The following is a 14,993-nucleotide window of genomic DNA, read 5'->3' on the forward strand; positions in this document are numbered from 1 at the left end:
CTGTGCTGTTGAGTCCTTTTACTCTAGCTACTAGCTCCATCTAAGGAGAGGTCATTAGCTATCTTGCACCTGACTACCTCTTATGGTAGCAAAAGAGAGGGAAGCTTCCCAATAATGCACTACCCTCACGATGAGATTATTTTGCAGATGAGTACTTGCTCAGTAGCATGAACATGAAACATTTAAATTCAAGAAAGGACTGCTGGTGATGCGTAAATTATTTCCTCGTTTGGTTAACTGAGGGTCTTATCACCGTCCTCAGTTTTCCTCCCTCCAGTTTGGGGAGATTAAGAAATACTGTAGAAGCTGTAAGGCATACCTGAAACATTTAATCTGGTAAATACTCAGGAATCCTCAAAACAGGGAAATGCTAATGCAATCCCAAAAAACAAAGAGCAACAAATTCTAGCAGAATTTTTATGCTTAAATATTAGATGTTTTACATTTCTCTGCCACCAGCTACTTATTAGTATTGCTAAGCAGTAAGTTTTAAGTCTGCTCATACTCTAATTTAATACAAAGTTCATTTTAAATCAGCATTTCCTCTGTTCAGAGCACAATGAGACATAGTTGCAAAGTTTCAGTCTTTCTTTCATACTCTAAACAACCTTGTGACATGCTACAGTAAGTCTCACAAACACACTTTTGTTAGCAAACAGCTTAAGCAGCCTACTTCAACTACCTTCCCACTCAGTAAGCTACAGATAAATATTGCACTAAAAATGCTTTTTCCAAGTTTTTTTTTAATATATTTATATGTTCAGTCTGGGCTTTTATTACAAAACAGCCAAAACCTTTTACTGTTTGCCTTGTCTTGCATTGATCATGGTGTTTAGTTCCATACAACAAATAGAATGCTTTTAAATAATGTATTGCTTTAATATATTAAATGGTTTGACAATTTATTTAGAAGTGAGGTGCCATATCACTTTCTTCTCCTTTTAGGGATGCAAACTACTGCTATGTCTTGAACACAGTAAACAGTACAGGATTAAAAAGAGTAAATATAAAACCTTGAAAAATAGCACATAGCCACAAAACTGCAAACAACAAGAACAAAGCCAGATTTCTGACAGTGAAAGTCCAGTGTTACCACGTGGGAATAGCAAAAAGCAAACTGAACTATTTTTTGTCAGTTCAGCATGCACAAAGAATTTTATTTCCACTTCCTACTTGCAGATGTACTTTTCCAGTTTATATAAAACTCTGGAACACAAAACTCAGGTTTTTAATAACAAGCAGAAAGATAACTCTAATAAAACCATGAAACAAGCCCTTGTGATCCCTAACCTGATATCAGACTCCAGGTAAATACCAAAAAAGCTGGACAGGTGAATTAGCTTCTAGAAAACCTGACTGCACTCCCTAAGTGAAAATAATAAAGGCTGAAACAAGTTGTCTTTCCCCCCCCATATACGTTGTCTTTTTTCCCTTCCCCCCCCCCTTTTTTTAAAAAAGGTCACTGTTTTCTTGCAAACTATAGAAGTTTAAATTGTCCAAACCCAAATTAATATTTAAAGCAGAATCTCTTCATTTAATAAATTAAAATGCATAATTAATATTTCCTTCATACAGAAGAATGCTAGAATCCATGCTGTTCAACATTAGTGACCTGAACAGGAGGTTGAAAAATACTGCTAAGTTTACTGGCACCATCAGGCTAATCAAGATAAGAAAAAAATAGAAGCAAACAGATACCTCATGATAGTGACTGGGCAATGGGACAGAAGAAAATTCCGTGTTGATATATGCAAGTCTTTTTGTGACATAGACTATTCTAAATTTACATATACAGTGATAAACCTTAAAACTACTACCACTCAATACTTTCATAATATAAATACATGGTTAAAAAATATTGTCAGCTCAGTGCTCAGCAGCATATAAGGACAGCCTTATAAGACTGAAGAACAACATCAGCAGACTCCCCTTTTAGGTGGCTGACAGTACAGTTTTAAGAACAGGATTTGTTGTCCACCTCTCCCCCATCCCCTCCACTCCTTCATAGTGGAGCACGATGATTCAGCGCATGTTCTGCTTAAGCTGCCCTGTGTGTTAACTCTGCAATTCACTGGTTAAATCACACAAACCTAAACTGAATTTCAGCCCAAGGTTAAGCAACTCAAGTGCTACGTCCCCACTACCCTATGCCTACAAAACAAAGATTCTGGTGCCATCTCTATAGACATATAATCTAGCAGCATGCTCAGTGCATTGTCCTGAGTCATTTCTTCCAGATACTGCAAGAACAAGAAGCTGCAGCCTTTTTGTCTGAGAAAAATTCAATGGTTAGCTTTGTATTTTCTCACTAGATTACAGAAAATAAATCTGATTTTGCAGCTTAATTCTGTATGTTTTAAATGTTAACTCTGTCCCAAAGTGAAGGCAAAATGCTAGGCCATAAATGGACTAGTATTTAATTGAGAGGTTATTTTTATAGTGAGCTGTTATCAAAAGACAGCCTTTTAAGAATACTTACTCCTTGTAACAAGGGTTGCCCAATAAAAGATGAAGCTTCCTAGTTATATAAAGTACTTCTATAAGCAACACTTGAAAAGGTTCAGTATAAAAATATTTATCTACTTAGATATCTATATGTATTTCTGTAACACTTGTATACCCCAGATACAGGAGTTGTACTACACTGGGCATTGTATAAGTCAAGCTGTAGGACTGACTACCTTGTACATGAAAACGCAGTGTTCTACTCTATGTAAAATGAAAACAACTGAGTTCATTGGAAGAAAAAAGGCATAAATCAGGAAGTTGAACTAAAATGCTAATGAAGAGGAGGGCCTTAAAAAGCAAGGGGACAAGAGCCAGTATCAGATACAGTAAAAAGTCAAAAGAAAACAGATTAGCTTAGAACCAGAATGATAACCTAGGCACAGACTCTTAAGACTAAGAAGGTTAACATCTAGAATAGAGAAGAAAATTCAAAAATTGGTGAGAGGATGGATAGAATTATTGAAAAACCACTCAAACATAAAGCAAGATTTTTTTAAGCTAAAGAGGGGCTGAAGAAAGGTTCAAAGCTGTTAACTCCCGCTTCTCTAAACTCTTATCTGTGAAGGATAACCAAGCCAACTCCTTTGGAGCTTATTGAATATTGCACTTTTGTCTCAGAGCTTTTGTCAGTCATCCATACCTTGAGTTCTCCTACTGACTGTACAGTGAAGATTCCAACTCTCCACAAGCACCAACAGTTCTAATGAAGGAGAAAAGTAATCAGAAAAAACACATACCTTGTGTTGTTCTATCGCATCTACCCACTGCTGTCTGTGGTCTGGGTCCTGGGCTCGGAGGTACCAAACACTATCATTTACGCTAATATCAAATCTGCATTCATCAAAGTCATGAGGCTGTAAATGAAAAGCGTAAGAGTAGTCAGAATTCGCAATCAAGAATATTTCACAGAACGTTTGACACTATAAATGTAGTTTAAGAAGAATTGTAGTTTACATTGTCTTGAGTAACTGCTAGTTTTAAATTTTGTTTTCTACAGATGTCTGAAATAATGAATGAACATACATTTTCATAATGAAAAACACCAGTCTTCTGAAACAGAAAAACTAAATGGTTTAAGATGGAAGGAATACAAACATCATATTTAGATGAAGGAATACAAACATCATAGCAAACAGCACCAGTACAGAACAAAAAAAGAGATTACAGCAAAATGACAAGAAAAAAAAAACTAAATGAAGCTGCATCATCCTCTGCCTCCACCTCTTATCTTCACCATCTAAGATGGGGCTGTCAGATAATGGGGAGCAACTTGCAACCTCTTCCCATACCATCCAACACATTAGCTTTCAGTCACACACCTAATAAACTAAAAAACTTTTATTAATATTGCAATGAAGCTGGTCAGGAAACTACAGGGGGAACAAAACAGCTATCTAATCTGCCTAGTGCCCACATGCTGTCACTTCAAAATCTTGTTCCTAACAAATATCTAAAATAAAGCCTAGCAAGATGTTTTTTCTTCACGGAAGACTATCCTTCAAACAAAGCAAACATAACATGGGTACTGTTGAATGGCTTTTGAAATTTCTGCTATATTTGAATGACAAATTATGTACTCATAACTGCAGGAAGGTAACAGGCTCTAAAGTAAGGAAAATGGTGTGATCTGGAGGATCATGAATATGGATCCAGGATATCAAAGACAAGACTCTAGAGGTTAGCAATTTTATAAGAACTGCTCTATATGTTCATTAATCTTACAGGCAACTGAAGCACTATGGGTCACTCATGAAACACTCCACAGAAGTAACTTAAAAGCAAATCTAGTCTGCTGTATCATGCATGTTTATGTCAGTGGAATTTGTTTTCAAAGGATCTGGAATCAGAAGCTACTTTCACAGAATACAGCATTTCTTGCTTAAGTATACTGAGGAAACAAATAGGACAACAGAAGCTCATTTGCAAAAAGAATGAGCTTGGAAAAGGTTTAAAGAAGAGTATACGAAGCCTTCCCCCTCCCCCCCCCCCCCCCCGCTCTGCATACTTGCTCAGGCACTTGAACTTTAAACTCCCCTCAGGAAAGTCAGCAACCCTGTCACATGAATCCAGCTACTAATTATTTAATATCTGACCATTATGACCATGACTTCATTCAATTAAGAAAGTTTAAAACCTAGTTATATACTACTTAGTTTTCACACAGAAATCACAGAACATAGGTATGTATGGGACATCAAGTCCAGGCCCCTTTTTGTCAGGCCCTGTTCACAAGCCACTCCTTTCCTAGGCCCTCCTTTGGCCATGTGATGGAGGATATGCCCGCAGCAACTATGAAGGAAGGAAGGGTCTCCCAGAAAAGCAAATATGTAAAAACCCAGATTGTTCCTCTTGCGGCACTGCTCTCTTGCTCTCTTCTCTCTGAGGGCCTTTGGGAGGATTTGAAAGCAATTAGTCTACCCTGTCGGGTCGCCTTGACAAAATTCATCTTAAAAACTGACAGTGTTAGTGAACCACTCTTCCTTAAGCAACTCGTTCCAGTGCACAACTATATTTGCCATCTCTATCCTAAACAGTGTTTTAAGTGATTTAAGATCATTACCTCTTTGTCCTATTTAAAGACATGTTTGTGTACTCCCTTTCTTTGCATAGCAGCTTTTAATATATTTGGAGAACTATGCCTCTTTTGGACACAGAGGAGAAATACTTCCCTTGCGGTCTAGCCAAACCTTCCAAACACTTTCTGGGCTATAGACTGAACATAAACTTCTTCATTATTCAATAGAAGATGAGGAAAGTTAAGAGACTACGCAATGTATTAGAGAGTCTAGGGTTACATCCAGCTTGCTGTACAAATTTGTATTACAGAAAAGCCAGTCTAACACGTGGTCCTGTTAGACAAGTTACTTAAACAAAGCAATCTTCACTAACAATGTTTAATATTGCATCAAAAGGAAACGCAGTAGGCATGACATGGTTTGCTCTTGACAAATACATTACCTATTTACCATCTTGCTTGCTATTTTCCTATTTTTCTAGCAAGAGATGTCAGACTAACTTCCCTCCTTTTCCTCTACCTCCTTTCAAAACGATGAGATCTAGATAACCCTCTAGAATCTGGTTTATCTTTCACTTCCAGCCAATTCTAAGATCTCTACTATGCATTTTACCAAGATCAAATAAAACACCGTAATTGCATGCAACTTGTTCTTTTCTTAATCACAATATGTCAAGTTACTGCCATTGAACCCTTTTCTCACAACCCAGTATGAGTTCATACTTCATTTCATTAATAAGTAGGCAGATTGTTAAATATGTAATGACTTTGGTATCATCTGTTATCTTCCTCTCCCCACTGAGCAGTGGGCAAACTGCTCATTTTTGCTCTTGCTATGAATATGCTTTTGCTGTTTTCTCTAGTTGTGGATAGTAGAGACCATGAAGTGTTTATCACCCTTTTCAGGTCTGTCCTTTATTCTAAATTCCTCCTTAGACTAGTTTAACTCTCCTTAATACTACTTTAAGATTTCCATTTCTTTCTCTTTCTTCCTGTAGGATCTTATATACCTCATTTCATTTATTTCTCTTTTTTTTCATGAAGTTCACTGTTTCTAGCCTACTGTTCACTCTCCTCCATAGCCTCAGAAGCAATTATAAAATGACATATTCCCCGTCAGCCACCTGACAAGATGCTGGAGGAATAAATAGGGATTTTCATAGGTAATACACTAAAAACCTGTGTTGAGGCCAGGATATGTCCTTCTTCTTCTGGCTCTTTCACAACCAATATAAAGCAAGGAAGAGAAGAATGTTTTAGTCACACAGGGAAGTAGAAAGCTAGCAGAAATTGCTATCTACTCTCAGGACCTAGAGCAAGGTGGAGAACTTTAGCTGTTTTTTTCCTACCCACCCCCTGGCAGCCTCAAGTAGCATAAAGTCATACATAAATTGAAAGGGCACTAGGAAAACAAAAAGCCAGCAGACCAACATGATACTATGAGTGAGAGCATCTGAAAACCCTTACGGATTTTTCAAAGCTGAGGTTGGCAGACTGTTAGAAGTCTTGCGGCAGAGGCACTCTGTATGTGCCAAAGGCTCCTTCTAGAACCAATATTTCAAAGAAAAATATCCAAATCATAATTCCATGCAAGAATATGCTGCTTGAAACACTGCACTGGCCAACAGTTCTCTAGCATTCCCAAGCATCCTTTCTGTCTCCTTCCTATCTTTTGAGGCACCTGTAGAGAATGCTGCCAATAGGAAGGCTATTGTAGGCATTTAACCCTCACAGATCTTGGAGGGTAAAGCCAACAAGGTATTAGCTCCTAAACAAGCAAGAGCAGTTTACATAAAGAAACATTTACTTGGCTACAGTTACTGAGGAAGTCTGTAGCTAGCTCAGGTCTCATGAGTCATAGCTGACAGCATTGCCACAGAATCCTTCCTGCTATACAGCTCTCATGTTCGAGCTATTCATGAAACAAGCTTTAGAGTGTCTACTTGAAAATACTGGTTTAAGTGAATCACATAGAGAGGTAAGTGTTTTCATATAGTTTTTAAGTTTCCAGAAAACTCCATTAAAGAAAATACTTGAATGAAAAAAACTTCTGCTTGCTAAGTCAGTCTGTCCCACTACTCTAAATGGTGTTTCTTCCCTTTCAGCAGGAGAATTGCCTCTTTTCTCAGAGGCAAGCCAGAGCAGTTTATAGCTGATGATTGTGATGTGTAGACTTGGATCTTGGCTTGGATCTGCTATGTCTGTGCTGCTATCCCCACTGCAGAACTAAAACCAATCTACAGTAAGCTTACTTTGAATTTTTTGTTTTTCCTATTGAAAAACAATACTGAGCAGAGAGAGTACTAGGACATTAGTCACTAATGATCCAGGTCTGCACGAAAAAAATTGCCATACTTCAGTTCTCTCTCAAACAGGAATGAAACCAACATAAACATGAGAGAGGCAGTATGTTATCTATGCTGGCTCCGAAGTTATTAGCAGAACAATATTATATGCTGCTATAAAGATAACTGTGGGTTGCAACACACCATTGTACACTGCAACAACAGACAAAAACCCAGTAAAAACACCACTTCATTCAGCAATACAAAACGATTTATCCCTGAAGTTTTGATGTAAGTTGTTTTTTAATTTTGTGATGGCATTTTTTTCATATAAGATCTAGAAAGAAAAATATTTAGCATAGCTGCAGCAGTTGGATTTTGCTCATAGCAAAATGCGCAAACCTGTCTAACTGCTGCATATACTTCTTCGTCTTTTACTACATTCTGGAATTTCAAAGTTCAGGGCAAATTTGGAAAGCCATTGTTCTTGAAGTTAGATTACAGAAAGCTTCATAATGCTAGCTTTGGTATTCATCCTGCTAGAAAAATGCATTTGCTTTTCCTTAGATTGAGTTATCACAGCCAGATGAGCTCATAAAAGAACTATATTCATACAAGAGTAATTTCAGAATCAAAAAATACTTAGGTGCTACTTGTTTTATTCCTTCCAATAAAAGTATTATAAAATTGTGAGCAATCATTGCTTTAGAAAATGGATATTGTAAAGCAATGCATTTTGTTTTGATTAATCACGCTTTACAAAATTCTCTTAAGGGAGTTAAGTTTGAATATTTCGTCTCTGGTAATAAGTCAGCTTTTAATCATTAACAAAGACTTTAGTGGTAGAACTATTTTTTGCCTTTCCTTCTCTTAATATCCACAGTTCAAAGCATGTTAACAAAACATTCCTCACTTTTCCCCTACAAACTTAAGGATAGTTTCAGCCTGAAAAAAATTTGGAGAGGTACTTAATAGAAAATTAAGAACACAAATGAAAATTTTTAAGAAAAACATTCAGTTTGATTACAAAGTCACCTAAACTTACATCTTAAACCAGTAAGCCTAATAGGCTCAGGACTTGGACCTACTCACTGAAATCCAGGAATCCCCTCCATCCTCCCTAGATTCCAACAGGGACTCCAGAAGATCATCCGAGGACAATATGTGAAGGAGAAGAAAGGATAGAGGGGTACATGCAGCATCACTAAGCTGCATCTCTCCTCTGAAGTTACTTTTGAAACGGACAAGCTCAAGACCAGGACTGTATGCTCCTCACAATAGCCACTGGGCAATACAGAGAGAGGCACTGAGATGTGCATTTGAAATTTAGGGAATCTTGGACAAACACACATGGAACAGAGAAGGCCAACATCTCGTATGATGAGCTACAGAAATATGATGCTAGCAAACGTTTAGTAGCTTATTTGATACAAATAAGGGGAAGCTAGTAAAATTGCGACAGATAACAAAATCAAGGAATAAAAATGGAGAAGTGCCTGACGACTGCAAGAAAGTCAATGTAACTCCAGTCTTCAAAAAGGGCAAGAAGGCAGATCCAGGAAACTACAGGCCAGTCAGCCTCACCTCCATTCCTGGAAAGGGGATGGAACAGTTCCTTCTGGAGGTCATCTCCAGACATAGGGAGGAAAAGAAGGTGATCAGGAGTAGCCAGCATGGATTCACCAAGGTAAAGAAATCATACTTAACCAGTCTGATAGTCTTCTAGGATGGAATGACTGGCTGGGTAGATGAGGGGAGAGCAGTGGACGTTGTCTACCTTGATTTCAGCAAGGCTTTTGATGCTGTCTCCCATTACATCCTCCTAGAGAAGCTCAGGAAGTGTGGGTTAGACGAGTGGACAGTGAGGTGGACTGAGAACCGGCTGAAAGGCAGAGCTCAGAGGGTCGTCATCAGTGGTGTCACCCAGGGCTCAGTCCTGGGTCCCATCCTGTTCAACTTCTCCCTCAATGACCTGGAGGAGGGGACAGAGTGCCTCCTCAGCAAGTTTGCTGATGATACCAAGCTGGAAGGAGTGGCTGACGCACCTGAGGGCTGTGCTGCCCTTCAGAGAGACCTGGCCAGGCTGGAGAGCTGGGCAGAGAGGAACCTCCCGAGGTTCCACAAGGGCAAGTGCAGAGTCCTGCACCTAGGGAAAAATAACCCTGGGCACCAGTACAAGCTGGGGGCTGACCTGCTGGAGAGCAGCTCTGCAGAGAAGGACCTGGGAGTACTGGTGGATGACAAGCTGACCATGAGCCAGCAAGGTGCTCTTGTGGCCAAGGTGGCCAATGGTGTCCTGGGGTGGCAATGGTGTCCTGGGGTGCATTAGGAAGACTGTTGCAAGCAGATCGAGGGAGGTGATCCTGCCCCTGTACTCAGCCCTAGTGAGGCCTCATCTCAAGTACTGTGTCCAGTTCTGGGCTCCCCAGTACAAGAGAGCCATGGACCTACTGGAGAGAGTCCAGCACAGGGCTACAAAGATGATCAGAGGACTGGAGTACCTCTCCCATGAGGAAAGGCTGCGAGAGCTGGGTCTGTTTAGCCAGGAGAAGACTAAGAGGGGATCTTGTCAGTGTCTACAAATATCTTAAAGGAGGGTGTCAAGAGGATGGCAACCATATTTTTGAAGTTGAAGCTTATGCTTTGCAAGAACAGAACACCAGATTCACTGTGCTCTCATACCCAGAGGGGTTCTGGTGCATAACAAATTATAGAAAACATTTTTTTAGTAATAAGTATTCAACTATTTAGTATTTTATCCAATTATTGCCCTGTTAATAATGCTCATTGTGGAATTATGTATATCATGCTGTACTGGTTTTATATTAACACACCTTGCATGTTATTCCCAACTGTCCACTGAAAAAACAATGACTCATGATAATAAAATCTAGAGAACAATAGAACTTCTGAAATATTGGTTAAGCTTTGATCAAATAAATGGAATAGCATGGCACTGTGTTATTAAAAGTAGTGAGGGCCAAAATACATCATTGTAGAACAGTGTATACACATAGCCACTGTCTTAAGTGATCTTTCAGTTATTGTGGATACTCTGCAAAAGCTGAATTGATTAGTGATAAGGTATTAACAGATTTATATAGGCACTCTGAAAAATGGAGATATGACCAATAGGCCCGTCCTGTTTGAAGAACTCTACATTTCTAATGAAGTGGATACCACTCATGTGCAGAGGCCACTAGCACTTAATGATTCTAGACCATATGATGCAGGAAACTAAAGTGTGTTGTCTCCTTGAAAGGAATTATGTCAGAGACCTGAGTACCCTACAGAAGAATGCACATGCGACATTTTTTTTTTTAGAGTATCCAGTAGGGCAAAATATTTGCAACATCCACCCATATCATGCATCAGCTACGGAAAAAAATTATATCACCACAAGATGGTCAACTAATGAAATGGGAATCACACGTATACAGCTGCACCTCTTAATCACTATTTGTGTATTAATTGGCTGTCTTTTCTTCACAACTTTTCATATGTACTGCTGTGTGCCACGGAAGTTCCGAGAGCTGTACCTGTACACGTGCCTGTAAAACTAGGAGCACTGGAGACTTTGTACAGATTTCACAAAAATGCAGTGAAATCTATAGTTATCTACCCTAGGAGACAGCATGCTTTATAGCAGTAGCCTTGGCGTCTTGAGCCAGCAGGGAGAGCACAGTATCCTGGATTCAGGCTCATGGCAACGGGAATGGCAAATTCCCACCCCAAGGTCTATGGGGGAGGTGGAGGGGGTGTAGCTAAAGCAGAGGCCTGTTGTACTACGAAAACAGAAACACACTAATACTAAAATTAGCTTGTTTTGATTCAAACATACACAGTACAACTGTACCAGCATTTCTGTAAAGATAATACTGCCATCACGAGTAACAGGCCACAGGCCTTAGGTTAACTATGCAAGTCCCCAGACCTGGTCTATTAGTCTTGTTATCAACTTGTTACGAAAACTTGCTCTGTGAACCAGAGCTTAGTACCAGCTGTCTCCTGTTACAATGTACAGTTTAAGCATAAGATAACAGAAAAGGCCTTGAAAATATGGGCACAGGCCAAAAGTAGGAATGTAAATAACTCACTGACGGTCACCTACTGGTCAGTGAGAAAGTACAACCTTAAGAGCTGGGAGAACTGCCTTCGCTGCAAGAAGTAGCAGCTACAGAAGGACTTTTTTGTGTGTGTAGGGGGGGAATTTAAACAAAACAGGAAAAAAAAAAAAAAAACCCGCACCACAGCCAAGCAATAGGTTAAGGCACCTGCTGCAGCCTGGAAAAGCAACACTCGCCAGCACTGCACACCACATGGCTCAGGGGCAGGAGCCAAGGGCTAGGAATCATCTAGAAATTCAGCCATCTTATAAAAGGATCCCAAGTTCAGGGAGTAGGAAAAAAATGCCCACTTCAATTCTGCCCCTCCCCTTGTTGAACAGCTCCCCGGTCTGGTCACCCTGACCTCAGCAGTCAGGACCAAAGACACAGATCCCAGGCTGACTACACAGCATCATCTCCACAGTGCTGCACACTCCCAGCTACTTTAGGATCCAAGTACTAAAGACAAATTGCTTTGATTATATAATGATTGAAAACATGTAAGAACTAATATGTAGTGATAATGATTAATAACGTGCAAGAACTATTAGAACAAAATATGTTGCTAATGAATGTCAAAAAGCTTTGTTTTAAAGCTTAAAATTCATCTGTCAGTCTCATCACAACAACCTCTAATTTCTTTGGGGGCGGGGAAGGCGGGGGAAGTACACATTTAGTTGAAATGCAACCTTACCCTCCTGCAGCTTGAAGTCATTATATAATATGTAGGACCCTAATCCCAGACAACCTGGTTCTTAAGTGCCTAGAGACATGAGGTAACAAGTTCCGTCTGACTGTTCCTCTTTTAACCAGGGAATGGTAGATTTCAGTTGATTAAAGTACAATTCAGTAGAAAGAAGTACCAAACCAACTGAGGAGTTGTTGAAGTCTCCTAGAATATTTGATCTAAACTACACTGCCTAGAATACATGAGTAACATGGTAAAAGCAGTATAAAAGCTTACATCTAAAGAGGGAGGCAAAAAGATGAACTCCAAAAAGCAATGCTGACGTGTCATCTGCAAGAGAACTATCTTGAAGAACTCCTTCGTGTGCACGAACAGACCCAAAGGGTGATGAGATAGCAACTTTGAGGCAACCAGATAGGAGAAGGCCTTATGCAGCAGCATATAAATAGATAAAATAATGTTCTGATCCTTTTATTCAGAGTTCCAGAACAGGAATGCATAGAAAAAAAATGAGGCCTGGTATTCTACAAATTCTCAGTGGAAATACTAAAAACATGTCATTAATAGCTATTCCAAGATAGCTATTAAATAATCAGCTAGGGGCTGCCTAGCAGGACTATTGAATGAGACTAGACCACTGGAGATGGGTATCAGATGAACAAGCTGTATCCACTACTACATCTACTACAAAGCAATCTATGAAAGCATATAGAAATTCAGATTCAGCAAGATTACAGAGTGGAAAACAAAAAAAAAAATGGCCAAGTATAAAACTGTAACACCAAACGCAACACTGAAATTATCTGAGGCGTGGTATAACACCTGTGAGAAGTATTCCACAGCACAAAATACTCAAATACAACCCATGGGCAGGAAGCACGCTTATGAAGTGGATATTAAGTCATGAATGCTGTTAAATCTCTTAATATAGGAAAAAAAGTTAAGTGTGGGAACAATATTCTAATTGTTAATAGAAGTAGTAGATAGAAGTACTGTCGGATTACAGCCCTAATTTCATAGTACACAGTAACATATGATTATATACAAGTACTTAAGCAGAAATCTTCTGCAGCAATACTAAGCTACCCTAAAATATTTAGCTATTTAATGTTACTGAGTATTCCCTATCCCCCCCCCATCTGAATCACTGCAGAATTATTCATCATAACATTTTAAATTAAGCAAATCTGGATGCCTGATTTTCACTTCTGACTTAACTTTCTCAATACATACCAAGGAAGAAACCTTCCATTTCTCCACCCCCAAAAATCAAACTGCGCTGTCTCTCAAGAATATTAGCATTCTTAGATGAAAATGTCAGAAAGTTGCCTTATTTACTTTGTGCATCAATCTATCCATTATTGATTCAGACAACTCAGAGTTTGTACGCAGGACCTGAATTCTAGGAGTTGTCCAAGAGATTCAATCCCATGTTCCCAGCAGCCCATCTCATCTCCCACACACCAGTTCTCCTTTGCTCCCTCACTCTTCTGTTGTCCTTTGGCATTTTATTCTCCAGATAAGGAGCACTTCATGCCTTTTACATATAAGTAAGCATTCCTGAACCCACTTGCGTTTGTAGGCTTTTCTAGATGTACTGTCTAAAATCTGCATTTAGATTTCCTCTCCCATCCACTCCAGATTTTCTAGCAAGCCAGAAATAACTATTTGGTTATTTCAAGCAGATATTAAAGGACAGAAGTACTAACTGCGTATGTCCTAACTCTATCTAGTTAATGTTGTATTCTCTGACTTAGTTTACTCAGATCATCTTTTTAGTAACAATTTAGGCTGAGGAAGCACTTTATCAAATTACAGAAAGTGAAATATTTAATTATATGCACATCATTTCATACTAAAATAGATTGTTTCCAACTGTATGAGGCTGAAAAAAACAAATTACTATATTTCAATGCAATTAGTGAATATTATAAATTCACTGATATGGTGAATTTACAGATGAGGTTTTTTACAAAAGCTTTTGCCAACTGAAAGCAATCAGTTAGTATTCAACTTATCTAGCAGCTAACAGACTCAAACTTATCAGTAGATAAAAACTTCAACCATAATTCTTCTAACATATGTAGTTATGTTTAAAAGACCAAAGGTTGGAGCAGCAGCTAGAAAAAGTTAACCTAAAGTTTACTTGTATAAGTCCTCAAAGCTGGCCCATTGAGATATTATTTTCCATTTTATACAATTTAAAAGAAAAAACACATCAACTTAACATCACAGTAAGATTTTGGAAGTATTTTGAAAGACATGATTCATCATGCATCAAGCACTTTAAGCAACACTTAAGGTGTTCAGCACTGACATTTCCTTCAATAAAACACCTTTAATTTAGAATTTAGTATTTCTAGAGCCTAAAGCTTCTGTGAAGAGAGTTCTCGGGAACTTCTGTATCTGTTTTAATTGACAAATGTATGAAGCATCCTCTGCTAACTAATCAATCTATTTTTAGAAATGTCAGTCCATACTTCCCATAAGTGCCCAGTTATTAATGGTGACCAGAATTATACAGCAAATAAACCAGAAACATCTAGTCAGAGGATGCACATTAAAAATATTAAATTAAATGACGATGTTAGAGTATCTTGAAAAAATAACGTGTTAAAAGCTTTTATTATTGGCAGTTGATTTCTGAAAAGAACCACGTCTACTTTCTTCAGACTATTTGCAAAGAAATGAGAAGCTTTAAAAATGGAAACTGACAGTTTTGCTCTTTCGTGTAAGAAATTCTTGTGCCTCTGGTTAACTCCCACTAAGGTATGTTTACTCTGCCTCTCAATTTATAATATGAATACGTATTAAGTGTTTTACAGTAACATTTACTTAAAAAAAAAAAAAAAAAAAAAAAAAAAAAAAAAAGCTAAGAATTAACCAGGCTG

General features: G+C 38.5%; 1 protein-coding gene across 2 annotated transcripts in view; it reads right to left on the reverse strand.

Annotated features, from left to right (window-relative positions):
• CERT1 (ceramide transporter 1) overlaps positions 1–14,993 on the reverse strand; it is a 74,944-nt gene that overhangs the window by 51,742 nt on the left and 8,209 nt on the right. For both annotated transcript variants that reach the window (XM_062599676.1, XM_062599675.1), the window contains exon 3: positions 3,246–3,362. In XM_062599676.1, the coding sequence (XP_062455660.1) occupies positions 3,246–3,362 (117 nt within the window). The remainder of the gene's footprint in view (positions 1–3,245; positions 3,363–14,993) is intronic.

Source organism: Rhea pennata, chromosome Z, assembly GCF_028389875.1.
Source record: "Rhea pennata isolate bPtePen1 chromosome Z, bPtePen1.pri, whole genome shotgun sequence".
Lineage (NCBI taxonomy): Eukaryota > Metazoa > Chordata > Aves > Rheiformes > Rheidae > Rhea > Rhea pennata.